Source organism: Somniosus microcephalus, chromosome 4 (genome assembly GCF_052327205.1).
Source record: "Somniosus microcephalus isolate GS21.2 chromosome 4, FLI_Smic_1.0, whole genome shotgun sequence".
Taxonomy (NCBI): domain Eukaryota; kingdom Metazoa; phylum Chordata; class Chondrichthyes; order Squaliformes; family Somniosidae; genus Somniosus; species Somniosus microcephalus.
The window spans coordinates 75,429,675-75,456,861 of NC_140990.1; the positions used below are offsets into that span (position 1 = coordinate 75,429,675).

The window sequence follows — 27,187 nt, forward strand, 5'->3', positions numbered from 1 at the left end:
TCGGGAGGAAGAGGTGACTTTGGTCCGATGGCTCCTAAAGCTCTCCACCACTGGAGTTTTCCTCACCTCATGTCTGGGTCTGTTGTAGACTCATTGACAGAGATTGATCGCTGTGATTAGTCAACAACTCCATTATCATTGTATCACAGGACTCCCAGGATGGTAGAAGGCCAATTAGATCAGAACCGAAATAATCCAGAGTAAGAAAGGAGAAACGGCCCAAAAATGGAGCAGTCAGTAACAGGACATCAATTAGTCTCCTCTTATCATGGAGACATCACAGACTCAACACAAAGTGTGTTTGAAACAAAGCTGATTTATTTGACATTTATACAGAATATTAATCTCCAGCCCAGTTATAGGGTTATAAACATCAGCAGAAACAAACCCCAACTGTCACAGAGTGAACAGTCCTGAATGTGATTAACAGCAGCAATAAAAGCAGAATCCAACCCCTGCAGTCACTTGTGAACTCGTTGGTGACTCAGTAGGCTGGATGACTGACTGAATCCCTTCCCACACTCGGAGCAAGTGAATGGCCTCTCCCCAGTGTGAACTCGCTGGTGTGTCAGCAAGTTGCATGAACGAGTGAATCCCTTCCCACACACGGAGCAGGTGAAAGGCTTCTCCCCAGTGAGAGTGCGTTGGTGTCTGAACAGATCCTTTGTGCTTTTAAAGCTCTTCTCACAGTCGGAACATTTAAACGGTCTCTTATCAGAGTGCACAAGTTGGTGTTCAATAAAGCTGGATGAACAAGTGAATCCCTTCCCACACACGGGGCAAGTGAACGGTCTCTCATCAGTGTGAACTTGCTGGTGTGTTAACAGTTGGGATGGCTGAGTGAATCCCTTCCCACACTCGGAACAGGTGAATGGTCTCTCCCCAGTGTGAACTCGCTGGTGTCTCAGTAGTTTAGATGACTGAGTGAATCCCGTCCCACACATGGAGCAGATGAATGGCCTCTCCCCAGTGTGGCTGCGTCGATGAGTTTCCAGCTCAGATGGGTAATTGAATCCCTTCCCACAGTCCCCACATTTCCACGGTTTCTCCGTGGTGCGGGTGTCCTTGTGCCTCTCCAGGTTGGACGATCAGTTGAAGCCTCGTCCACACACAAAACACGTGTACGGTTTCTCCCCGCTGTGAACGGTGTGATGTTTTTTCAGGTTGTGTAACTGGTTAAAGCTCTTTCCACAGTCAGTGCTCTGGAACACTCTCACTCGGTGTGTGTGTGTCTCGGTGCTTTTCCAGTCACACTGATGTTTGAAATCTTTTCCCACAGATAGAACAAGCAAACATTTCTCCTTCCACATTCAAAGGCCGATGATATTCCCTGTAAAAGCAGTTTACAAAGGACATCACTGTAAGTTCAGGATAAAAATGCAGAACAGATCATTCTAGTTTCTATGGAACATTCTTTCCTCTCTTATTACATAGAATTACATAGATTGTACAACACAGAAACAGGCCATTCGGCCCAACTGGTCCATGCGGTGTTTATGCTCCACACGAGCCTCCTCCCATCTCTCTTCATCTCACCCTATCAGCATCTCCTTCCATTCCTTTCTCCCACGTGTTTATCCAGCTTCCCCTTAAATGCATCCCTGCTCTTCCCCTCAACTACTCCCTGTGGCAGCAAGTTCCACATTCTCAGCACTGTGGTGTATGTAACCTGTTCCACCTTAAGAGAACTTAAGCCTGTTCCACCTTAAGAGATGTACTACTTTCTCTGGCTGCTGTATACGTAATACCGGTGGTGACCACCGGTATATAAGTATTGTGTAGTGATATTGTATTTAGTATAGTCCAGACCTCCAACTAGTAAAGATCTGTTGAACTTTATTCTTGTAGTCTGTGTCAGTAATTAATCTTAATACAACTGGAACACACAGACTTAACAGTGGCGACGAGTCTGATTCTTACCCTGCGGCAGTTTATATCCACGGTGGCTTCGTCCACAGAACGGGCGTCGAAGAGAGGCATCCACCCTCATCACCCTGCTGGAAGACATGTCGCGCGGCAGGCATCGAGAACCCGGAGTGCAGAAGACATCCTGAACTCGAAGCCTCCATCAGCGGCAGTCAGCTATCTTCTTTCTACCTCGGTGAGTAAGCCGGTCAGCGACGCGAGCAGAAAGTCGGCCGCATTGGCTGTACAGACGGGGGGGGGGAGGAAGACGGAGGAATAAGGGCGGTGAGATCGATCGCGACCGGAGATAAAGGCCGGGCCGCATTCAGGCCGAAAGGCGCAGCGCGGGGACATCGATCGCGGCTGGTGATAAGGGCCGGGCCGCTTTCGGGCCAAAAAGGCGCAGCGTCTGGGGCGACTGAAGGCGCGAGAGCCGCGGTGAAGCGGAGACAGCGTCGGGGGAGTTACTAACCGCTGGGAAAGGGGAGCAGCAGCGGCACGCCAAACGCCATTGCAGCCAGTGGGTGAAGACCGCCAAGCGCGGGAAAACCGCCATTTTGTAGGCGGAGGACGAAGACAAGAGCGGGAAGCCGCCATCTTGGGATAAAATAAATTGCAACGATGCCTAAACATGGGAACATTGGTACCTTTGATGGCGACATCGAAGATTGGGCCATGTATGTAGAACGCATACAAAATTATTGTAAAGCAAATAAAATCCCAGATGCAGAGAAAGCACTAACTTTATTGAACTTAATGGGTGCGAAGACATACGGGCAATTGAAACACCTTTTATCACCAGATGAACCGGCGGATAAGACGTTCGAGGAGATTGTTACTGTCCTGAAAAACCATCTAAACCCCACGCCGCTGATGCTAGCGGAACGATTTAAATTTTACAGCAGAAGGCAGCTGAAGGATGAAAGCAATGCTGAATATTTAATGGAATTGCGTAAGCTAGCAAAGTACTGTCAGTTTGGAACGGGACTAACAGACGCGCTAAGAGATAAATTTGTGTGTGGATTATTAAAAGAAGATACACAAAAGCGACTGCTCAAGGAGAATGAGCTGACGCTTGAGAAAGCGGTCATTATGGCAGCAGCACACGAAGCCGCAGTGAGAGGCACGGCAGTAATGCAGCTACGGTCACCGGAACACAGTACAAATAAATTGGGTTTGAGTACTGAAAAATGTTATCGTTGTGGAAAGACAACACATGATCAGAACCAGTGTTGGTTTAAAAACCAAGAATGCAGAACGTGTGGCAGGCTTGGCCACATAGCTAAAGTATGCCGGTCAGGAAAGAAGACCAGCAACAAAAAGTCACCGCAAGTAAAATACATAAAGGTGCACAAGGTGACAAAGACCAGTTCGAACGAACAGAAGTCAGATTCAGACGCTAGCAGTAATGAACTGGGTAGCTTAAGAGTACACAACGTTGGTGAGGATGCAGATCTCCAGACAATTTGGGTCACTCTTCAGATAGCAGGAGTCCAAGTAAAGATGGAATTGGACACTGGATCGGCATTGACGGTCATGAATAAGAAAGATTACAAAAGGTTATTCCAACATATTCCCCTACGGGATACGGAGATTATATTGAAAACATACACGGGGCAAAGAGTGTATCCCATCGGAAAGATAGAGGTAAAAGTGGTCCACAAGGGCGAAGAAAGCCAAGTAATGGACTTATATGTGCTACCTGAAGGAAGTCCACCACTACTGGGACGGGAGTGGATTAGGAAAATGAATATGGACTGGCACTCCTTAAAAGCACTAACGGTAGATTCTGGGAAAACAGATGTCAAACCTAAATGATTGTCCAAAATATTGGATGAGGCTAAAGAAGTGTTCCAGCAAGGACTGGGAACACTGAAAGGAATTACGGCAAACATCAAGATTGATGAACATGCACAACCAAAATTTTTCAAAGCCAGACCGGTACCCTACGCAATACGACCTACTGTAGAAGCGGAACTGGAAGCGCTAGAACGTTCAGGTGTACTGTCTAAGGTAGATTGGAGTGAGTGGGCTACGCCCATTGTTCCCGTTATGAAACGTCCTTCGAGCAACAAGCCAGGAGAACCAGGGAAGGTTCACATCTGTGGAGATTTCAAGATCACCGTTAATCCGGTGCTTCACACGGTGCAGTATCCGCTTCCGCGGATTGAGGATATTTTTGCTTCGTTGTCTGGCGGGAAACACTTCACCAAGATAGAACTGGCGCAGGCGTACTTGCAGATGGAGGTTGAATAAGAGTCACGCCAGTACCTCACGATCAACACGCATAGAGGTTTGTACCGGTATAATAGGCTGGTTTTTGGAGTGGCATCGGCTCCGGCAATTTGGCAGAGGGCCATGGAGCAGGTATTACAGGGAATTCCAGGCACACAATGTTACCTGGACGATATTCTGATTACAGGTGATGGTGATGAAGAACACCTCGCAAACTTGGAACTGGTGCTCAACAGACTGAAAGAGTATGGACTTAGAGTTAATCGGCAGAAATGTGAGTTCTTTCAGAAGCGGATCTCGTACTGTGGTCATGTCATTGACCGGGAGGGGCTTCATAAGTCTCCTGACAAGATAGAGGCAGTTGTAAAGGCTCCCGCTCCGGATAATGTCTCTCAGTTGAGGTCGTTTCTGGGATTGATTAACTATTACCATAAGTTTCTACCGAATCTATCCACAGTACTGCACCCGCTGAACGCTCTTTTACAGAAGGGGGTACCATGGGAATGGAGCAAAAACTGTAAGAAGGCATTTCGCAAAAGCAAAGAATTGATCACCTCAGAGGAAGTGTTGGCTCACTTCAACCCGACACTGCCTATTCGGTTGGCTTGTGATGCTTCTCCATATGGTATTGGGGCAGTACTCTCACACAAGTTGCCAAATGGCATGGAAAGGCCAGTCGCGTTTGCATCCAGATCATTGACCTCCGCTGAGCGCAACTATGCGCAGATCGATAGGGAGGCTCTCAGCCTTGTATGGGGAGTGAAGAAGTTTAATCATTACCTGCAGGGCCAAAAATTCACACTTCTAACAGACCATCAGCCGTTGGTATCCATTTTTAACCCTAAGAAGGGTGTTTCGGTGATGACAGCACAGCGACTCCAGAGATGGTCCCTTTTCCTAGGGGCACATCAATATCAAATAGAATTCAAAGGTACAAAGCAGCATGGCAATGCTGATGGGCTGTCACGCCTGCCACTACCTGAAGCAGAAGAGACGATGAAAGTTGACCCTGTGGAGTTATTTCATTCGACCATCATCGAGTGTTTACCGGTCACCAATGCAAGTATTGAAAGAGAAACCAGGAACGACCCAACACTGTCCCGAGTTTACGAGGTGACAGTGAAGGGATGGCCAACACATGGTGATCCTCTGTTACCGGCATTCTCGGCAAGGCGAGACCAGCTGTCCGTCTGCCAGGGTACTTTGATGTACAGGACAAGAGTGATTATTCCTCCCAAGTTACGGGAAAGAGTTCTAAAGGAACTGCATGAAGGTCATCTGGGGGGAGTTAAGATGAAAAGTCTTGCTAGGGCTTATGTATGGTGGCCGGGCATTGACCAACAGATAGAGGAGTTGACAAAAAGCTGCGCTGGGTGCCAAAAAGTGCAAAATGCACCTCCGATCGCACCGCTACACCCATGGGAATGGCCTTCAGCCCCATGGCAACGCGTACATATTGACTTTGCTGGTCCATTCATGGACTCCATGTTCCTAATTGCGGTGGACGCACATTCCAAATGGCCAGAAGTGATCAAGATGAATACCACTACTTCAGAAAAGACAATTGCGGTGTTAAGAACAATATTCGCAAGGAACGGATTGCCAGAACAGATATGTTCGGACAACGGACCACAGTTCGTGTCGGAAGAATTCCAAAAATTCTTGAAGAAGAATGGGGTGAAACATTATACCTCTGCCCCATATCATCCGGCGACGAACGGGTTGGCCGAGAGATTTGTCCAAACAGTCAAAAAGGCAATAAAGGCCATGAACGATGATCAGATTCTGTTACAACACAAGGTGGACAATTTCCTAATGGCATATCGAAACGCCGCTCATGCAGTGACTAACCAAAGTCCTGCCATGATGTTTTATAACAGGAGGTTGCGGTCCAGGTTGGACTTGTTAAAACCAAATGTGCGGAGGGAAGTGGAAAACAAACAGTTCCGGCATATTAATAACAAGTCCACTCGAAGTTTTGAAGTAGGACAACCAGTGTTGGCAAGGGGCTATGGAAACGAAAAATGGCAGTCCGGAACAATTCGGGCCAGACAAGGACCTCTGATGTACACAGTAGATATTGGTAACAATGTGATAAGGCGTCATGCGGATCAACTGGTAGAATCAAGAGCAAGGGTCGAACCCATGGTTGCGACAGAGACAACTGTGGAAGACGTTAATGAACCTGAAGCATCTACCTCGGCAGGGACTGTACCTGATGATGACGTCCAATACATAGGAAACCAACAAGAAGAGTCACCTCAGCAACAAGAATCAGAGACCACTGAAAGGCGTTATCCAGACCGAATCAGAAGGCCTCCTGAGAGACTGAACCTTTGAACTGTTTATACCTGAAGTTATATATGTATATATGTTATGTTAAATGGGGATATGACTGTTAAGCTAAAAAGGGAGGATTGTGGTGTATGTAACCTGTTCCACCTTAAGAGAACTTAAGCCTGTTCCACCTTAAGAGATGTACTACTTTCTCTGGCTGCTGTATACGTAATACCGGTGGTGACCACCGGTATATAAGTATTGTGTAGTGATATTGTATTTAGTATAGTCCAGACCTCCAACTAGTAAAGATCTGTTGAACTTTATTCTTGTAGTCTGTGTCAGTAATTAATCTTAATACAACTGGAACACACAGACTTAACAAGCACTCTCTGGGTGAAGGAGTTTAATCTAAATAGGACTTTCCTGGGGAGCCAATCAGCACTGCTGCCTCTTCTGTGCATTTCCTGGCGAGGCTAAACAGTTGATATTTTCTGATCAAAAAGAGCTGAGCTCGGCAGCATTAGTCCTGTTTTGCCTCCTTTGGAGACCAGGTGTACGAGCAGAGTGAGCGCAGCCTTCACAGCAACCGCAATAAATTTGTTACAGTTGTGAAGGAACTTTGTGTCAGTGCACTGGACCACAAACAAAGTATGTTTGTCAATTATTGTCTGACTGCGCTACTGAGAAGCGCCTTGGGACGTTTTAAAGGTGCTATATAAATGCAAGTTGTTGTTGGTGTATAGAGTACTCTGTTTAAAGTAAAGGAGCGGGGCAGCAGCTGCGGGGCTTTCTCCTGGTGACAGGCCCGGGGTAACGGCTGCCATCTTGAGAGGCTCAGGGGGCAGCAGGGCGCATGCGCGGCCCCCTTGGCCAGGAACCAGTAGGAAAGAATCTTGTCAATTTCTATCCTGGACTCACAGTGATGGCTTTTGTAAACTCCTTTTACAGGCTGTGAGAAGGGCAGCATTTACACACCGCAAACTCAAACCAAACATCACATCAAGATCTGACAGAGTCACTCCATTAATCAGGACCTGAATATCATCGGCCTTTGAATGTGGAAGGAGAATTGTTTGTCTCTTCTGTCTTTGGGAAAAGACTTCAAACATCAGTGTGACTGGAAAAGCACTGAGACACACACACCCGAGTGAGAGTGTTCCAGTGCACTGACTGTGGAAAGAGCTTTAACCAGTTACACAGCCTGGAAAAACATTGCATCGTTCACAGTGAGGAGAAGCCATACGCGTGTTCTGTGTGTTGACGAGGCTTCAACCGATCGTCCAACCTGGAGAGACAAAAGGACACCCGCACCACGGAGAAACCGTGGAAATGTGGGGACTGTGGGAAGAGATTCAATTACCCGTCTGAGCTGGAAACTCATCAATGCAGTCACACCGGGGAGAGGCTGTTCACCTGTTCCGTGCGTGGGAAAACATCTCTTGTTTCCCACTTGGCGCAAAAATAATATATTAATGGCAACAATTCATTTGAGTTGATTTGAAATAGTTTAGTTCACCAATTGAATCATGTTTCTCTCATTGTATTTCCTAACTCAGATTCATGGCCTCATTTATTTTCTTCCTCTGAGCCCCTGAACCTCATCTGGCAGTGTAATGTTGGCAAGTGGTGATTGATGGCCCTGGGAACCAATAGGAAGAGAGCTCAGAGGCCGGAGGGCCAAGGGAGCAGCAAGTTCTGCAACCAATCATGGTGCTTGAGGGGCGGAGCCTGAGTCGGGTGAGTCAGTGTGAACCCGTTAAACAATTTATCTTTTAAAAGTTAAATCGAGATTTTGTTTGTCAACAGGACAGTTTAACATTTGTTAGTATTTTGTTTCCCTGGAGTTCCTATTATGAGTTTCAGACACTTCAGTGCCAAGTGGACCAGGTGTTTACAACCCTCTTAATAAGGAGAAACTGACTCCAGTGTCAGAAGGGCCATGGCCTCGAAGGCACTGCCTGAAGTGGTGGTGGAAGCAGATTCAGTAGTAATTTTCAAAGCGCAATTGGAGAACTAATTGAATTGGGAAACAAATTGCGGGTCTGTGGGGATAAAGCAGAGGAGTGGGCCTAAATTCAAAGAGCTGGCTCTGGGACAATGGGCCGAAGGGCTGTACCATTCTCTGATTCTATGAACTCTGTATTCCTCCAATTCTGGCCTGTTGTGCATCCCCCACTTCCTTCGCTCCACCATTGGTGGCCGTGCCTTCAGCTGCCTCAGCCCTAAGGTCAGTTTTTGCCTGATTCTGCTCTTGTGAAGCACCTTGGAACGTTTTACTATGTTAAAGGCGCTATGTAAATTCAAGTTGTTGTTGGTGTGTTACCATTGGCCTCAGCTTTTCCAGACAGAATCAGCCAGGGACGGCGGCTGTGCTGCTCCCCATGGTCGAAATGCTGGCAGCTTGCCGTATAGGCCCACAAGCTCAGAATTACCACTTGGCAAGGTACTGGATGGCAAAGAGTGACCGGGCCAAACCTTATCATCAAGCACCACCTTTAGGAGAGAAAGGGAATAAAATCCGAATTTCTATCCTGTATTTACAGTGATGACTTTTGTAAACTGCTTTTACAGGGCATTAGAAACCAAACATCACGTCAAGATCTAACAGAGTGACATGATTCATCAGGACCTGAATATCATCGGCCTTTTAATATAGGAGAAATGTTTGTCTGTGGGAAAAGATTTCAAACGTCAGTGTGACCGAGACACACAGACCCGAGTGAGAGTGTTCCAGTGCACTGACTGTGGAAAGAGCCTTAACCAGTTACACAACCTGAAAAAACATCAGACGATTCACAGCTGGGAGAAAACATACACGTGTTCTGTGTGTGGACGAGGCTTCAACTGATCATCCAACTTGGAGAGACACAATGACACCTGCACCACGCAGAAACGTGGAAATGTGGGACTGTGGGAAGGGATTCAGTTCCCCATCGAAGCTGGAAATTCATCGACGCAGTCACACCGGGGAGAGGCCATTCACCTGCCCTGTGTGTGGGAAGGGATTCACTCATTCATCCAAATATCTGGTAAACCAGCGAGTTCACACTGAGGAGAGGCCGTTCACCTGCTCCATGTGTGGGAAGAGATTCACTTGTTCATCTGAGCTTGTGAAACACCAGCACCTTCACACTGGAGAGAGGCCGTTCACCTGCTCCATGTGTAAGAAGGGATTCACTCGTTCATCCGAGCTTCTGAGACACCAGTGCATTCACACTGGAGAGAGGCCGTTCACCTGCTCAACATGTGGGAAGGGATTTAATTGACCATCCAAACTTCTGACACACCAGCGCATTCACACTGGGGAGAGGCCAGTCACCTGTTCCGTATGTGAGAAGGGATTCACTAATTCATCCGACTTTCTGAAACACCAGCGAGTTCATGCTGAGGGGAGACTGTTCACCTGCTCTATGTGTGGGAAGGGATTCATTCAGTCATCCAACCTGCTGAGACACCAGCGAGTTCACACTGGGGAGAGGGCATTTACCTGCTCCGTGTGTAGGAAGGGATTCACTCAGTCATCGCACCTCACTGAACATCAACTTGTTCACATGGATAAAAGACATTTTAAATGTTCTGACTGTGAGAAGATCTTTAAAAGCACAAAGGATCTGCTGATACACCAGCAAGTTCACACTGGGGAGAGGCAGGGTCACCTGCTCCATGTGTGGGAAGGGATTCACTCAGTCATCCAACCTGCTGAGACACCAGCGAGTTCACACTGGGGAGAGGCCATTCACCTGCTCCGTGTGTGGGAAGGGATTCACTCAGTCATCCAACCTGCTGACACACCAGTGAGTTCACACCGGGGAGAGGCCATTCACCTGTTCAGTGTGTGGGATGGGATTCACTCGGTCATCCCAACTGCTGACACACCAGCGAGTTCACCAGTGACAACAGGGGTTGGATTCTGCTGTTGTCGCTGCTGTTAATCACATCCAGGACTGAACCAGGTTCATTCTGACAGCTGGAGTTTGGTTCTACTGGTGTTAATAACTCCTGTAACTGGAGTTTAATATTCTGGATATATGTCAAATAAATCAGCTTTGCTTTCAATGCATTCCTGTAGATTTTTGTCACCATTCCTCCTTCATTTACAGACGCTCCCTGACCAGTCACCATTTCTCCTCCATTTACAGACGCTCCCTGACCAGTCACCATTTCTCCTCCATTTACAGACGCTCCCTGACTTCCTGTCTGTCCTGGAGTTTGGCGCGGGACCTCTTTGCTGAGGGAACAGGCGGGTGGATAATGTTCACTGTTTTTATAATCGGGCCTGGGGCTGCACTCGGTGAGTGAGGGAGGAAATGCAGTGGGTGTTGTGTAGATGGATTGTCAAAAGGTGTTTGATAAGGTGACGGACGGGAGGCTTGTTGATCAAATTAAAGCTCACGGTATTAAAGGGAGTGGGGCAGCGTGGATAGGAAGTTGGGTAAAGGGCAGAAAACAGAGAGCAGTGGTTTATGGATGTTCTTCAGACTGGAGATGTGTGAGGTGATAGATTTATGAGGAAGAAAAACATAGGAAATGTACATGAAATGGTAAAACTTTGAAAGGAGTGGAGGAGCAGAGAGACTTAGGGTGTAAGATTCTAGCTAATGCCTCGTCTTATTAACTTGCAGGTTCAAGTGTCCAATGTCACCAACTTTAATTTTTTTTGTTATTCATTGATGGGATGTGGGCGTCACTGGCTGGCTAGGCCTGCATTTAGTGCCCATCCCTAATTTGTGAGGGTGCCAGTCAGTTCCTTCTGTAACCTCTAGATGGCACCTTCACTTGTTTGTTCCACTTTTTGTAGGACCAAAATAAATTGAACAAATAAACTGTAACTAAAACTTTAATAAATCTTTAAATAAAGCTTAACAAATCAAATTAAAATTTGGTCGTTTAAACCAATTATGCACTCCAGTCCCCGCGGCGCCCACCGGTCACAAAAGTGCTCGAGCGCGCCGGCGGACACCGCGTGCTCCATCTCCAGGGCCACCCGGGCGCGAACATGGCCATGGAAGAGAGGGAGGCAATCTGGCCGGATGACCCCCTCGACCGCCCGCTGCCTGGACCAATTGATGGCTTTTTTCGCCAGGCCCAGGAGCAGACCCACGAGGAGGTCCTCCAACCTGCCCGCTCCCCTCCGCACCGGGTGACCGTAGATCAAGAGCGTGGGACTGAAGTGCAACCAAAAATCGAGGAGCAGCCCCTTCAAATAATGGAAGAGGGGCTGCAAGCTCACACATTGAACATAAACATGAAAAACGGACTCCTCCAGACCGCAGAACAAACAGGCGGTCTGGGTGTCCGTGAATCTATTTAACAATATATTGCACGGGACTGCTCCGTGCAACACCCTCCAGGCCAAGTCCCCAATAGAACAAGGGAGGACTCCCGCATAGAGAGCCCTCCATTGGGGACCTCCGCCTCCGCCGGAAGGCAAAACGGCACGCCACGGCATGTCCGGACGGCAGGCGAAGATGACAAAGTGGAAGGTGTGCAGGAGCAGCCCATACAGGAAACCCCTCCATGCGGAATGAAAAGGCACGGAGGGCATCTCCTCGAGACGGCTCAAGTTGTGAGGCGCCGATCCCCGAGGGGGGTTTCGGGGCAGGGCGCTGATAAGGAATTCCGTCCGAACGGGGGAAAGCTCGGACGGGATCGCCCCACGCGCTTGAGCCGCCTCGATACACCTCATGGCGCCGGGGTGCAGCGTCGCTTTCACCGCCTCGATGGCATCGACCGCGAGCCGGACGTTGTCCCAAGACATGCGCCGCGCCAACTCCTCCGGCGCCATCCAGCCCGCTCCTCCGCCATCGAGTAGGTCCCCGACTCTAGTCACCCTACCAGGCACAGCCCTGCGTTCCGCCAGCCACCCGAACTCGCGGACGTGGAGGTGCGGATTCCTGAACAGCGGCTCCCGGAGGACAGCCGCCATTCCTGACGGGGGAGAGCTCCGCCTGGAGGCGACGTAGTTCCAAACCCATAGCAGTTCCTGGTAGAAGACAGGCAGCTCCCGCAGGCTGGCACGCCTGCCGCCCACCTCCAAAAACAGGAGCTGCATGTCGTAATTGAGGCCGTGCAGCTGGCGGAAAAAATACGTCGCCAGCGCACACCATCTCGGAGGATTCTCGACGTACAGGTGTCTCTGCAGCATCTGAAGACGGAAAGTCGCAGCCTGGGTGCAGAGGCACACCAACACCTGACCGCCCTTCCTAAGCGGGAGACTCAGAACCGCGGCAGAGACCCAGTGCTTCCTTTTGTCCCAGAAGAAGTCGACGAGCTTCTTCTGTGTCTTGGCGACAAACGCAGGGGGAGGGATCAAAGTGACGAACCAGTACCACAACATGGCGGCCACCAGTTGGTTTATGACCATTGCTCGACCCCTGTAGGACAACACTCGGAGCAATCCTGTCCAGCGTCCTAAGCGAGTGGTGACTTTGGCCTCCAACTCTTGCCAATTCGCCGGCCAGGCGTCCTCGGCAGGGCTGAGGTAGACTCCCAAGTAGAGGAGGTGCGTGGTGCTCCAGGCGAAGGGCCTGAACTCCTCCGGCAGGGAGTCCACCCGCCACTGACCCACCAGGAGTCCAGAACATTTCTCCCAGTTGATCTTGGCGGAGGATGCATCCGAGTAAATCTGCTGGCATTCCCGCATCCTCCGCAAGTCAGCGGGATCCGTGACCGTGAGGAGCACGTCATCGGCGTAAGCCGAGAGGACCACCTCCACGCCCGGCCCTTGCAGAGCCAGTCCCGTCAACCTCTTCTGCAAGAGGCGCAGGAAAGGCTCTACGCAAACGGCATATAACTGGCCGGACATGGGGCATCCCTGACGCACCCACCTCCCGAAGCAAAGGGGCGCCGTCAAGGACCCATTAACTTTAATCAGACACTCCGCGGCAGCGTACAGAAGTCGGATCCGGGCGACAAAATGCATCCCGAACCCGAATGCGCGCAGAGTCCCGAAGAGATACTCGTGATCCACCCTGTCGAACACCTTCTCCTGATCCAGGGAAAGGAAGGCGACCGACAGACCAGCCCTCTGGGAATGGTGGACCAGGTCCCGGACCAGATGGATGTTATCATGGATGGTCCGGCCCGGGACCGTGTAGGACTGGTCGGGGTGGATCATGTGGGCCAGCACGGCGCCTAGGCGAGCAGACATAGCCCTGGCAAAAATTTTATAGTCCGTGCTGAGGAGGGAGACCGGGCGCCAGTTTTTAAGGAGGCGGAGGTCCTCCCACAAAACTCTGCGCGCATCCTCGCTGGACGGATCCGGAGAGAACAGAGCCCTGTAATAAGCGCGGGTCTCCGCACGGATTCCCTCCGGATCCGAGACCAGAGATCCGTCGTCGGCCAGCAGCTCCAAGAGCTGCTTACGGACCCCCCGTCTTTTTTCCAGCGAGTAGAAGAAGGGGGAGCCGCGGTCCAGGTCCCGCAGGAACTGGATCCGCGACCTCACGTACGCGCCTCGGGACCCGACAAGCTGCAGGTCCTTCAGCGCGCCCTTCTTCTCTTCGTACACCATCCGCAGGGCCGGGTCCTCGAAGACTTGACCAAGACGGGACTCCAGGTCGAGCACCTCCTTCTCCAACTGCCCGGCCCGGGCCTCCCGCCTCTTGGTCGACCCCTTCGCGTACTCCTGACAGAAGAGATGGATGTGAGCCTTGCCCACATCCCACCATAGCCTCAAGGAGGGGAAGCCCCCCCGCTTCCTTCTCCAGCCGGCCCAGAACCGACTAAATGAATCCCGGAACCGTGCGTCCTCCAGCAGCAGGTTGTTAAAGTGCCAATACGCGGACCCCCCCCATGCGCGCAGCGGAACGAGCTCTGCCCACACCAGGTGGTGGTCCGTGCACGGCACTGGCCGCAAGGAAGCACCGGAACGCAGGAGACGTATGCCCGGGAAATGTAGAGGCGGTCGATTCTGGACGCTCCTCTCCCAGACCTCATGCAAGTGAAGGTGCTGGAGTCGGGATGGAGATTTCGCCAGACGTCCACCAAGTCGAGGGACCCGACCAGGTCCCTCAACTTCTCCATCGCCGCCGGGCATGGCAGGGTGCCCGTGCGGTCCCTCGCCTCGAGGGTACAATTAAAATCCCCCCCGAGGATGACGCACTCGCCCGCGTCGATGGAGCCCAGAAGAGTGGACACTTCTTCAAAGAAGCGCGCTTGCTGCGCACCGGCCCCAGGGGCGTACACGTTCACTAGATGGAGCGGCACGCCCCCCAGGTGAACAGTGACCTGGAGCAAGCGGCCCGGCACGAGCTCCTTGACCCCCAAGGTCTCCGGCTGAAAATGCGGGGCCAGCAAGATAGCCACCCCACTGGAAGCACTGGAGAGGTGACTCATGCTGACCCCTTCTTGCCACTCCAGGAGCCACGTGGCCTCGTCTCCCGGAACGGCGTGGGTTTCTTGCAGGAAGCACACCGCATACTTCCCGTCCCGAAGGACCGAAAAGTTATTAAATCTGCGGCTAGCTTCCCTGCTGCCATTGATGTTGAGGCTGGCTATGGTTATCTTCATCTCAGAAGCATAGATCAACCTCTACTTATATCTAACGGGGGAAGGTAGAGCGGCCGCTAGTCGACCGCCACTCCCTTAGCAGCCCAGTGAGGAAGGACCGGAGCTGACGCAGCCCGAGCGGGCTCACGCCCGCGCCCGCGTCCATGGCTTTGACGGCGGTGCGGGCCGACCCGACGAGCAGCGCCAGGTCCGGCCATCTGTCGAGGGCCACCCGAATCCTGTGACGACCCTGGCATGTGGCCACAAAGTCCCGGAGTTCCTCGATGGGAATGAGGGGGTCCCGGTGAGGGACGGGAGGTCATCCATCGCCTCATCGGCGATGGAATCCCAGTCGTCCTCCGCCCCCACCACCGAGTCCCCGTCCTCCTCCGGGGGGTCGCCACCGGCGGCCGACCCATCCGTCATGCAGAGCGCAGTGAACGGCTCAGCCGCAATGGCCGACCCCGCCTCCGCCCGGATCCCACCCCCAGGATCGGTGGCGGAGGATTCCTCCCTGGGCTCCTGCAGGGGCGCCGGGCCAGAAGACGGCGGCGGTTCGGAGCCCCCCTCCGCCCCAGGCGCCGGAACAACCGGAGAGACCGGAGAGACCAGAGAATATGTAAATCCGACCTCCTCCAAGTCGCCCGGCGCCAGAGACACAGACAGAGGGCCTTCCTCTACCGCGCCACCGGCCTCCGACCCAGCAGAAGGGGTATTTCTTGCAAAGTCCTCGACGAGGTCGAGCAGCACCTGGGAAATGTCCGGGCCGCTTTGGGCGAGCTCATCCTCCGCGAGCTCGCCCGACCCAGACTCCAGACCGCCCGACTCGTCGAGGGGTAACGCCACCGAAAGGGGATCGATTAAGTCCGCGGGTTGTTCCGCGACCCCCCCCCACGGGCAGGGTCTCGTCCCCATCCCCGGGAGGCACGAGCTGGGCAGACACCTCTGCCTCAGCCTCCCCAGGGACAGGCGACCCCTGCCGATCGCTCATGATGGTGACAGCGGTGGGGTGGGGCGCAGTACCCGCGGCGGGCGACGACTCCCCCTGACCGGAGGGACCTTCCTCCTCCTGGTCCTCCTCCTCCTCCTGGGGGTCGCGCCTTCTTTTTAAAGTGGAGGGATAGGGGGAGACCTCCATTTCTGCAGGGGCCTCCCCTGCTCCCTCCGGTGGAGCAGGTTCGTCGGGTCCCTCGGGCCCGAGCCCGGCCGCAGGTTGTGGCGCTCCCGCCTCGGCGGTCGCGGCCAAAGGCTCAGGCACGAGGTCCCTCCCACTCTCACCCTCCCTGATTAACGCGGTAACGCGCTCGGGTGTCAGGGGCTCCAAATCCAGGGGCACACCCTCCCTGGGGGGGCCCAGGGGGGGCCCACCCCATGGTGTTTATGCCCACCCCACGGTGTTTATTCTTCCGCGCCCTCTTCCCGACCGGATGCTCTTCCTCCCCCTCGCCGGAGGCCTGGATGGCATCGAACTCCGACGACGACCGCACCCCGGTAGTATTTGTTTGGGGGGGGGCACGGCCAGACCCGGGGGGAGGAGCGGCGGCGGCGCCAGCCTCGGCCACGCCAGACGACCTGGCGGCCTTGGAAGCGGGGCAGTTTTTTCGTATATGCCCCACCTCATTGCAGGCGTGGCACCGCACGCCGTCCGTCGTCCAGAAGACGCGGTGAAGGGTCCCCTCATGGAGGACCGAAAAAGCCCCGTCAGTCTCCCCCTCCCACGCCGGCTGAACGAAGGCCTGGCGCCGGAAGGAGAAGGCATGGCGAAGGCTGGCTTCCCGGAATCCGAGCGGGATCAGCGTGATCCCCGACCTCACCTCCCCAAGTTGGAGCAAGTGGGGGAGGAGGAGCTCACTCGAGATGTAGGGCGGGACGTTCGATAATACGACCCTCTGCGTGGTGGCCTCTAGAGGGTCCACCGGCAGGAAGGTCCCGCCCACGGTGAGCCCCTTGGTGATGGCCAGGGCCACCGCCCGCTCCGACTCCAGGAAGAACAGAGCCTTCCCATACATTTTCGAGGCGGCGAGTATGGCTGGAGGGCCGATAACCCCAGCCATGGCTTTCACGCATGCCTCGATGGTCATGTTGGGGTGGGTGTAGCTCTTCACCCCAAGCTTCTTTGTTATGAGTCGGAACAGCGACGGGGCAGCAGCAGAAGCGGGAGTAGCCGTGGCTTTGGTCACCACCGCCGCATAGATTCTTGCCGGCCCCGTCACCGCTGCAGATGTGGAAGCCATAGTGGGGTGGTTCTTTAAAGAGCTACACACACCCCAAGTCACAGGCCCTACGGTGTTAATGGCCTTGGTAAAGTAAAAAGTCTTCCCCTGAGCAGAGGGAGTTTAAAGTAACTGGCCCGCCTCTCCCCTTGATGGAGTTAAATGGGAGAGGGGCCTTCCTTCCCTCTGCTCAATTGGCAATTAGTAGATTTAAAAGGAGGTGCCTTTTCAGAGAGGCAAAGAGAGGACAAAGAGACAGAGAGAGGGGGCGTGGGAAGGAGGGGGGCCGCAAAGGCAGGGTCCCCACTCAAGGTGGTATTCGGTGGGTGGGTGTCGGCAGGGTGCACTCCCCGATGGAAAAACAAAGTCTTAGGCAGATGGTCTTCGGGCAGGGGGAGAAGATGTCTTCGCCTGGGTAGGCTGGAGAAAGCCCAGGCTCAGCCCCGCACCAGGTCTTCTCAATGCAAGGGAAAAAGCTTCACCTGGGCAGGCTCCAGCCGACCCAGGCCAGGCTTTCCGGCCCGTCTTCTTTCCTCCCCCCGCCTAGAATGCAAAGTCTTTAGGGGAATGCACAAAAGACACCCACCTGCAGATGTTGAAGGATGCAGCTCCTCCCCTCCTTCCAAGTTGGAGCTGAGTGGTGTTTCTCTCCCCACTCTCCCTCTCCTGGACTGGAGGCCAAATTGGGAGGCAGTGATGGAAGGCCTCTCCAGTTGTAATGCTGGCCTCCTCTGTCCTCTACTCCTCCCTCTCCAGGCACCTCGGTAGATGTAGATGGTTGAATGTAGATGGATGGTTGCTGGTAGTGATGGCCTGGGGTCTCGCCTTCCCCTCCACTCCCAGGCCAAGGCGACCACACACTCTCCACTCAGCAGCTCAGCTGCAGCACAACCTGCTCTACAGAGAGCAAGGTCTGCAATGAGGTTGTGAGGGTGCCAGTCAGTTCCTTCTGTAACCTCTAGATGGCACCTCCACTTGTTTGTTTCTAGTCCTTTGTTAATTGTTCCTAGCCTCCTGTGTTAATTCTTAACGGCCTGTTAGCTGTTCATGGGTTTCACCTGGTTTTCTTGGTATATAAGTTCTGTGGTTGCTTCCCTCTGTGCTCAGTCCTAACTGGGGAACCGGGGACTAGCCTTTGCTCTGTGGCTGCTGGCTTTGACTAGCTGGCTGCCATGGTTCTCTCGAGCTCTGTATTTAAGATGTATCTAAGTCTGTGTTCTTGTTGTTCTTAGTCTTGATAAGGTGCTGGGTTGGACTAGCGTGTTGCCATGTTGGCGCTTGTCTTGAGCTCTGTATTGATAAGCCTGTTACCCCTGTGGCAGCCCCTCGTGATAGCTTGTCTCGAGTCTCGTCTCGGCAAGCTGGTTGCGCTTGTGGTAAGCTTATCCCAGCTCAGTATGGACAAGTAGGTTGCCTCATGGAAGCTGTCCTGAGTTCCTATTCTTGACTAGCCGTTTTGTAACTTGTCTCGAGTTCTATGTATATTGTTGTGTTCCTTGTATGAATCTAGTTATGTGTGAATCTAGTAAAGTACCTTAAAGATTGTATACCTGCCTCTAGCCTGGTTTCTGCACTTGGGTCCAGAACCTACCTTGCCCGGAGAGCACGGCCCCGTATCTACACGGCCCCTTGGCTCCCACACCCGTGACATAATTGCCCTTGAGAAGATGGTGGTGAGCCACCTTCTTGAACCACTGCAGTCCATATGGTGTAGGTACACCCACAATGCTGTTAGGAAGGGTGTTCCAGGATTTTGGCCCAGCGACAGTGAAGGAACGGCGATACAGGTCCAAGTCAGGATGGTGTGTGGCTTGGAGGGGAAATTGTAGGTGGTGATGTTCCCATGCGTCTGCTGCCCTTGTCCTTCTAAGTGGTAGAGGTCGCGGGTTTGTAAGGTGCTGTTGAAGGAGCTTTGGCGAGTTGCTGCAGTGCATCTTGTAGATGGTACACACTGCAGCCACAGTGCGCCAGTGGTGGAGGGAGTGAATGTTGAAGGTGGATGGAGTGCCAATCAAACGGGCTGCTTTATCCTGAATGGTGTCGAGCTTCTTGAGTGTTGTTGAAGCTGCACTCATCCAGGCAAGTGGAGAGTATTCCATCAGACTCCTGACTTGTGCCTTGTAGATGGTGGAAAGGCTTTGGGGAGTCAGGAGGTGAGACACTCGCTGCAGAATTCCCAGCCTCTGGCCTGCTCTTGTAGCCACAGTATTTATATGGCTGGTCCAGTTCAGTTTCTGATCAATGGTAACCCCCAGGATGTTGATAGTGGGGGATTCAACGATGGTAATGCCATTGAATGTCAAGGGGAGATGGTTAATACTCTATTAAGAAGCTGATATGATATAAACCTATAATCTTCGGATTAAATTTTGTGATCATCGAGGTGAGCACCGCAAGTCCCATCAACACTCCCAGGGCAGGTACAGCATGGGTTAGATACAGAGTAAAGCTCCCTCTACACTGTCCCATCAAACACTCCCAGGGCAGGTACAGCACGGGTTAGATACAGAGTAAAGCTCTCTCTACACTGTCCCATCAAACACTCCCAGGGCAGGTACAGAACGGGTTAGATACAGAGTAAAGCTCCCTCTACACTGTCCCATCAAACACTCCCAGGGCAGGTACAGCACGGGTTAGAGTCCGAGTAAAGATCCCTCTGTGATTCCGCAATTATTAACACAGGAGATCCCCAGTACCCACATTCCTGATTATCCAGCAGAATTTTCACAGGGATAAACCTTGCACGAGACTTCACTGCATTTACACTAATCTCCTGTGTGATATACTCACTGGAGTTTAGAAGAATGAGAGGTGATCTCATTAAAATATTCTGAAGGGGATTGACAGGGTAGATGCTGAGAGGTTGTTTCCCCTGGCTGGAGAATCTAGAACTCGGGGGCATAGTCTCAGGATAAAAGGGTCGGCCATTTAAGACTGAGATGTGGAGGAATTTCTTCACTCAGAACGTTGTGAATCTTTGGAATTCTCTGCCCCAGAGGGCTGTGGATGCTGAGTCTTTGAGTATAGTCAAGGCTGAGCTGTTTGGATTTTTGGACTCTAGGGGAATCAAGGGATATGGAGATCGGGCGGGAAAGTAGAGTTGAGGTTGATGATCAGCCATGATCTTACTGAATGGCGGAGCAGGCTCGAGGGGCCCGATGGCCCACTCCTGCTCTTATTTCTTATGTACTTAACCCCACAGTCACTGACACCAATCTCCTCCCATCTGATATAAACCAGCCCCACAGTCACTGACGCCAACCTCCTCCTGTCTGATATAAACCAGCCCCACAGTCACTGACACCAATCTCCTCCCATCTGATATAAACCAGCCCCACAGTCACTGACGCCAATCTTCTCCTGTCTGATATAAACCAGCCCCACAGTCACTGACACCAATCTCCTCCTGTCTGATATAAACCAGCCACACAGTCACTGACACCAATCTCCTCCTGTCTGATATAAACCAGCCCCACAGTCACTGACACCAATCTCCTCCTGTCTGATATAAACCAACCCCACAGTCACTGACACCAATCTCCTCCTGTCTGATATAAACCAGCCCCACAGTCACTGACACCAATCTCCTCCTGTCTGATATAAACCAACCCCACAGTCACTGACACCAATCTCCTCCTGTCTGATATAAACCAACCCCACAGTCACTGACACCAATCTCCTCCTGTCTGATATAAACCAGCCCCACAGTCACTGACACCAATCTCCTCCTGTCTGATATAAACCAACCCCACAGTCACTGACACCAATCTCCTCTTGTCTGATGTAAACCAACCCCACAGTCACTAACACCAATCTCCTCCTGTCTGATGTAAACCAGCCCCACAGTCATTGACACCAATCTCCAAAGTATGTCAGATTGAAGTTGTTTACAATCCTGATGAGCTTTTACGTTGTTCCTAGTTGAGTTCGAGATCTCCAATGAAACATACCACATACCTTAAGCCCCTGAGCACAGGATTTATTTTAATATGTAGGTTCTACAATAATACAACTCCTATACTAAATGTGTGCAAAATATTTACATGGGAGATTCTGCAAAGGAAAACTTCTTGTAACATTCTTACAATATTATAGTTATATAGCAAGACTCATAATCTAACAAGCTGTATTCATGAACTCAGACTTTGATAATTGCCAAGCCTGGGAGGCACAAAAGGATGTTCGACTCTTTTAAAAGGCCAATTAGAATGACATTGTCATCAATCGATGTCACATTACCGAGAGAGCCCCCTTTTTAAAGGGGCACAAACAATCAACTCCAAATTATAATTAAACCAGATCCGAATACTGTTGCTGGTGTTGACAATTGACTCCAGTCCCTCCGGTGTCCACCGGTCACGGAAGGCCTCCAGCATCCCGGCGGACACCGCGTGCTCCCTCTCCAGGGACAGCCCGAAGGATGTTCCACCTTGGCTGTAGCCGTCAGCTTTCTTCTTCCCGGGGTGCTCTCTGACCTGAGCTGCAAACTGTTCCTGTATTTAAAGCCCAATCAAGTACAGCCCATGTGACCCTGGTTACCTCGGCCAATCAAACCATTGAGCTGAAAGACATTTATCAAACAAAGCATTCCATTGGATGGCTGTTTAGGGTTCATCGAGTAACCGCTTCCTGTTCATTGGAGCTACGAGGAATCTGCGAGTCAGAACAATGTCAGAGTTTGCTTTTACTGGGGCATTTCAAGAAACAAATGGCCTTCACAGTTCGGCTCAGTCCACACAGGCGGAGTTCTCAGCTCTGCTGGTTCTGTTCACACGAGGTCTGTTTCAGCTTAAAAGGGATAATTAGAGCCTGTTCTGTCTGAGGTGATTACAAGCTAATAGTTCATACAAGTTAATAAAAAGTCGACTCATATTAAACATACATGTATATGAAACAAAACAAGACTTTATTTTTATGACTCTATTTCATGTTAAATCTGATCCTCTAATAAAACCCAGCTTTCTTACCGTCCACTCCTGGAGGCCCCACTCCCTGAGCCTACAACCTTCAGCAGGGTCAGTGGTGGAGTTCCACAGCGGGAGTGATCCCAGAGTAACTGTCGGGATCGCACCCCCGTGGATGTTCCGGGTCGTGTATTTTTAGTTATCCTGGTGTCTAACACACACACATCAATAAAACAGGGAATTCCTGGAAACACGCTGCAGGTCCTTCTTTATCTGGAGATCAAATGTCTGTTGTATAATTGTACCAGCAGTTAACAGGCTCCTGTGAACTCCTCCCTCTGCTATTTTAATGCAGATTTTAACCAATTTATTTTAAATGGGTTTATATTAAATGGGTTAATGCCTGCCTTAAAATGGTAGACTCAGAACTGTCAGACAAACATGTCAAATCTTCATGGAATAATTACCAGTCATCTTTAGACTGGAAACTTAAACCTGCTGTTTCACTTTCAGTCAGGAACAGATCGCAGTTTTACACCTATCGCTGATTTGACAGCACATTTCCAGCATTCACCGTTGTTCTTCCTGACGTTAAACACAGTTGTAAAGGAGCCTTCTGTTCCGTGCCTAGGAGCTCTGAACCATGGCAGAGAGCGGCTGGGACACGTTTCTCACACGCCTCAAGATTAACCCACACAGAATCTTTGCTGTCAGTGAAGAGAGACGAGAGAGACCAAAGTGCCGTTTGCCCCTCTCAGTGTGGCCCTGAAGGACTGTGTCCAGGCTGAAGTTCTGTTCCCCCCGTATGATCCTCCCCCAGATTGTCCTTTCTGAGCTCCAGCCAGGTGATGCTAAACACTCAGGTGGGAAAGAAGAAAATCTACAACAATGTGTTTAAAACAAAACTGAATCCCAGCTTTCTTACCGTCCACTGCTGGAGGCCCCACTCCCTGAGCCTACAACCTTCAGCAGGGTCACTGGTGGAGTTCCACAGCGGGAGTGATCCCAGAGTAACTGTCGGGATTGCTCCCCCGTGGATGTTCCGGTTCGTGTATTTTTAGTTATCCTGGTGTCTAACACACACACACATCAATAAAACAGGGAATTCCTGGAAACACGCTGCAGGTCCTTCTTTATCTGGAAATCAAATGTCTGTTGTATAATTGTACCAGCAGTTAACAGGCTCCTGTGAACTCCTCCGTCTGCTATTTTAATTTAGGCTTTGGTTAGTTTATTTTAAATGGGATTATATTAAACTAGCTGGAGTGCCCGGCGGTGACGAGGCTTTTTCGAGGGCATGTTGTTGTTGGAAGAGAGAGAGAGAGCGACTGGGGGGGAGGAGAGAGAGAGCGACTGGGGGGGGAAGAGAGAGAGCGACTGGGGGGGGAAGAGAGAGAGCGACTGGGGGGGAAGAGAGAGAGCGACTGGGGGGAAAGAGAGAGAGCGACTGGGGGGGAAGAGAGAGAGCGACTGGGGGGGAAGAGAGAGAGCGACTGGGGGGGAAGAGAGAGAGCGATGGGGGGGAAGAGAGAGAGCGACTGGGGGGAAGAGAGAGAGCGACTGGGGGGAAGAGAGAGAGCGACTGGGGGGAAGGGGGAGGAAGGGGAAGGGGAAGGGGAGGAAGGGGAAGGGGAAGGAGGAGGAAGGGGAAGGGGAGGAAGGGGAGGAGGGGAGAGGAGGGGGAGGGGGGAGGGGAGGGGGAGGAGGGGTTTGGGGAGGGGAGGGGGGAGGAGGGGGGCAGGAGGGGGGAGGGGAGGGGGGAGGGGAGGGGGGAGGAGGGGGTGAGGGGGGAGGAGGGGGTGAGGGGAGGGGGGAGGGAGGGGAGGGGGGAGAGAGGGGGGAGGTGGAAGGAGAGAGTGAGGGAAGGAGGAAGAAACCGGGCAGCCCAGACTAAAGATGGAACTATTGTTTCCACACATTGAATTGCTGCCATGATCAAAGATGGCGCTGTTCGAGCCCACATTGAAGTGCCGCCATGATCAAAGATGGCATCAGGAGGAAATTGTCGTGCTGCCAGGATCAAATATGGTGCTGTTGTTTCCCCACATTGAAGTGCTACCATGATCAAAGATGGCGGCGAGCGATCTGGTTGGTGCTGACTGGGAGTGTGTGAGAGAGAGAGAGTGAGAGACGTCAGGCGTGGCTGTGCAGGAGAGGCCCAGGCTTTGAGGCCTAGGCTTTGAGGCCTTACAAAAACGGGGAAAGGTAGGAAAAGAATCATCAGGTTAGAGAAAATATTTACAAATGAATTAACTTTTTTAAAAAACAGTTTAATAAAAGCAATTTTTTTTTGCTGGAAATGTAAATTTGAAAAGAAACACGCAGAAAGCGGGAAAAAGAATGGAAGCAAGATGGCGGCTACTCACCTCGGTTCAGAACGATAAGGCCCGCCCACACACGCACCGATTGGTCCATCGTCCTGTCACCAAAGCATAGGATTGGTCAATCGTCCTGTCGCTCGACTCTAGGGGGGCCCGCCCGCATGCGCGACGAACCCGCCCCTGCCACGCAGCGATTGGTCGACCGTCGGGTCGCTCGACCATACGATTGGTCGACCTTACTGTCACTCTATGCTAATGAGCGGATAATGAGCGGAATTTTGAACGTTTTTTGGATACCGCGGGCGCAATTTTTGTCTCGCCTAAATGTAAATACGCTTATGACCGTTCTGGAATCATAAGCTTTCTTTTGATGTAACGCACGTGTAGGTACTCTCTATAACTTTAGAGTGTATAGCCAGACAGACACACTGAAGGACAGACAGACAGACAGACAGACAGACCGATCCTTTTATATATATAGACTAGCTGGAGTGCCCGGCGTTGCTGAGGCTTTTTCGAGGGCATGTTTTTGTTGAAAGAGAGAGAGAGAGTGACTGGGGGGAAGAGAGAGAGTGACTGGGGGGAAGAGAGAGAGCGACTGGGGGGAAGAGAGAGAGATGGAGACTTGGGGGAAGGAGAGAGCAAGAGAGAGACTGGGGGGAAGGAGAGAGTGAGAGAGAGACCGGGGGGAAGGAGCGAGAGAGAGAGAGAGACTGGAGGGAAGGAGAGAGAGAGAGAGACTGGGGGGAAGGAGAGAGAGCGAGGGGGGGAAGGAGAGAAAGAGAGAGAGGGAAGGTGAGAGTGAGGGAAGGGTCTGGACGCAGAGCCCGGTGGGTGAAGGGCGGCCGCCATTTTGTGAGGTCAGCGGGATGGTTGAGACCGCGGGGAAGGGCTTGGACTTAGAGCCCAGCTGCGGTGACCGTGGGTTATATTGTGATGACTGTGTTATAGGACAATGAAGCCAGCTACCCTCTGACCGGAGGATTCAGGAGCCACTTTCTTAAGGCTTTTAATCTGCGATTTAATAATTTCAAAATACTGTTACTTGTTCCACATTTAAATTTTATGTAGTTTAAAATACTTCTAACATTGATTATAATTCTGGTTAATATTTGGGATCCAGGGTGTAGTTAGTAATGCTTGAAGTCTTACGTTGCAGCTCCTGACCGCCTGTGTGAAGCAGAAACTCAGACATAGTTTGATGCTGAATCTTTGCTGGTTGTTCGAATGATGCCAATAAATCTGTATCCGTTTCTGTGACTTTTTCTTAATTAGGAAATGCCCTTAATTGATGAAACCCCGACTCCCTCCCCCCTCTTCCCCCCTCCTCCCTCTTCCCCCCCCTCCCTCTTCCCCTCCTCCCTCTCCTACCTCTTCCCCCCTCCCCTCCTAACTCTTCCCCCCTACCTCTTCCCTGGGCGGTTGCCTGCGGTCGAGGCCCGCCATTCTGATTTCGACCTCCAAGAAGCTTCTCCTCAGGGAAGGCGACCATGATACCATTGTCGATTGTTGCAAAAACCCATCTGGTTCACTAATGTCCTTTAGGGAAGTAAAATCTGCCGTCCTTACCTGGTCTGGCCTACATGTGACTTCAGATCCACAGCAATGTGGTTGACTCTTAATGCCCTCTGAAATAGCCCAGCAAGCCACTCAGTTGTAAACAACCGCTACGAAAAACACTAAGAATAAAACCGGACGGACCACCCGGCATCGACCTTGGCACCGGAAACGACAACGGCAAACCCAGCCCTGTCGACCCTGCAAAGTCCTCCTTACCAGCATCTGGGGGCTTGTGCCAAAATTGGGAGAGCTGTCCCACAGACTAGTCAAGCAACAGCCTGACATAGTCATAATTACCGAATCATACCTTACAACCAATGTCCCAGACACCACCATCACCATCCCTGGGTATGTCCTGTCCCACCGGCAGGACAGACCCACCAGAGGTGGTGGCACCGTGGTATACAGTCGGGAGGGAGTAGCCCTGGGAGTCCTCAACATTGACTCAGGACCCCATGAGATCTCATGGCATCAAGTCAAACATGGGCAAGGAAACCTCCTGCTAATTACCACCTACCGCCCTCCCTCAGCTGATGAATCAGTACTCCTTCATGTTGAACACCAATTGGAAGAAGCACTGAGAGTAGCAAGGGCACAAAATGTCCTCTGGGTGGGGGACTTCAATGTCCATCACCAAGAGTGGCTCGGTAGTGTTGTGTATGTACCTTTAAGAGAAGAACTGATTCTATACTGCAGTACCGGCAGTGACCACCCCTGTATATAAGGCCATAGCAGGCTTCTGTACTTAAGTCTTGAATTACTCTCTGTTCAGTAAATACCTGTTTTATTGTTCTCCTGCAGCCTGAGTATTATTGATCCTCGGACACTACACTGGCGACGGGCAGGTTTCAACTCACCTGCAGTACTGCATCACCTCACGGGGATCTTTTCCCTGAAGAGAAGCTTCTTGGAGGTCGAAGTCAGAACGGCGGGCCTCGACCGCGGGCAACCGCCCAGGGATCCATCGGAGAGTTGCAGGGGAGGCTGTGGAGAGCTGGGCCTGGCTCCCCAGTCAAGGTGTTCCAGCAAGTCATGCTGGTAGCAGGTGGTACGCTGACCCTTCCGGACTGCGGCGGGCTCAGGCTCGATCGAGTGGCTCTGCAAAGGGGCCGTGCAGCGTCGTCGGGAGGAAAAGAGAGAGAGGGTGGAGCGCACAGGGCGCGGTCGGTGCTCAAGAACAGGGCAGCGTGGACAGGATAGAATGCGGGAAAGGAAAAGTGAGATGCGCCGAAGCCGTGCGTCGCCGCCATTACCCTGTAGAACGCTAGGAGTACTGTGG

The 27,187-nt window shown here is 51.8% G+C and overlaps 1 protein-coding gene across 1 annotated transcript; it reads right to left on the minus strand.

Annotated features, from left to right (window-relative positions):
* Positions 1 to 318: 318 nt before the first annotated feature.
* On the minus strand, positions 319 to 25,794 carry LOC147119253 (uncharacterized). Its single transcript, XM_085984057.1, has 2 exons — positions 25,756 to 25,794; positions 319 to 1,046 (listed from the first exon to the last, which is right to left on the minus strand). The coding sequence occupies exons 1-2, from the start codon at positions 25,792 to 25,794 to the stop codon at positions 462 to 464; spliced, it is 624 nt and encodes a 207-aa protein (XP_085840183.1). The 3' UTR covers positions 319 to 461.
* Positions 25,795 to 27,187: the final 1,393 nt, after the last annotated feature.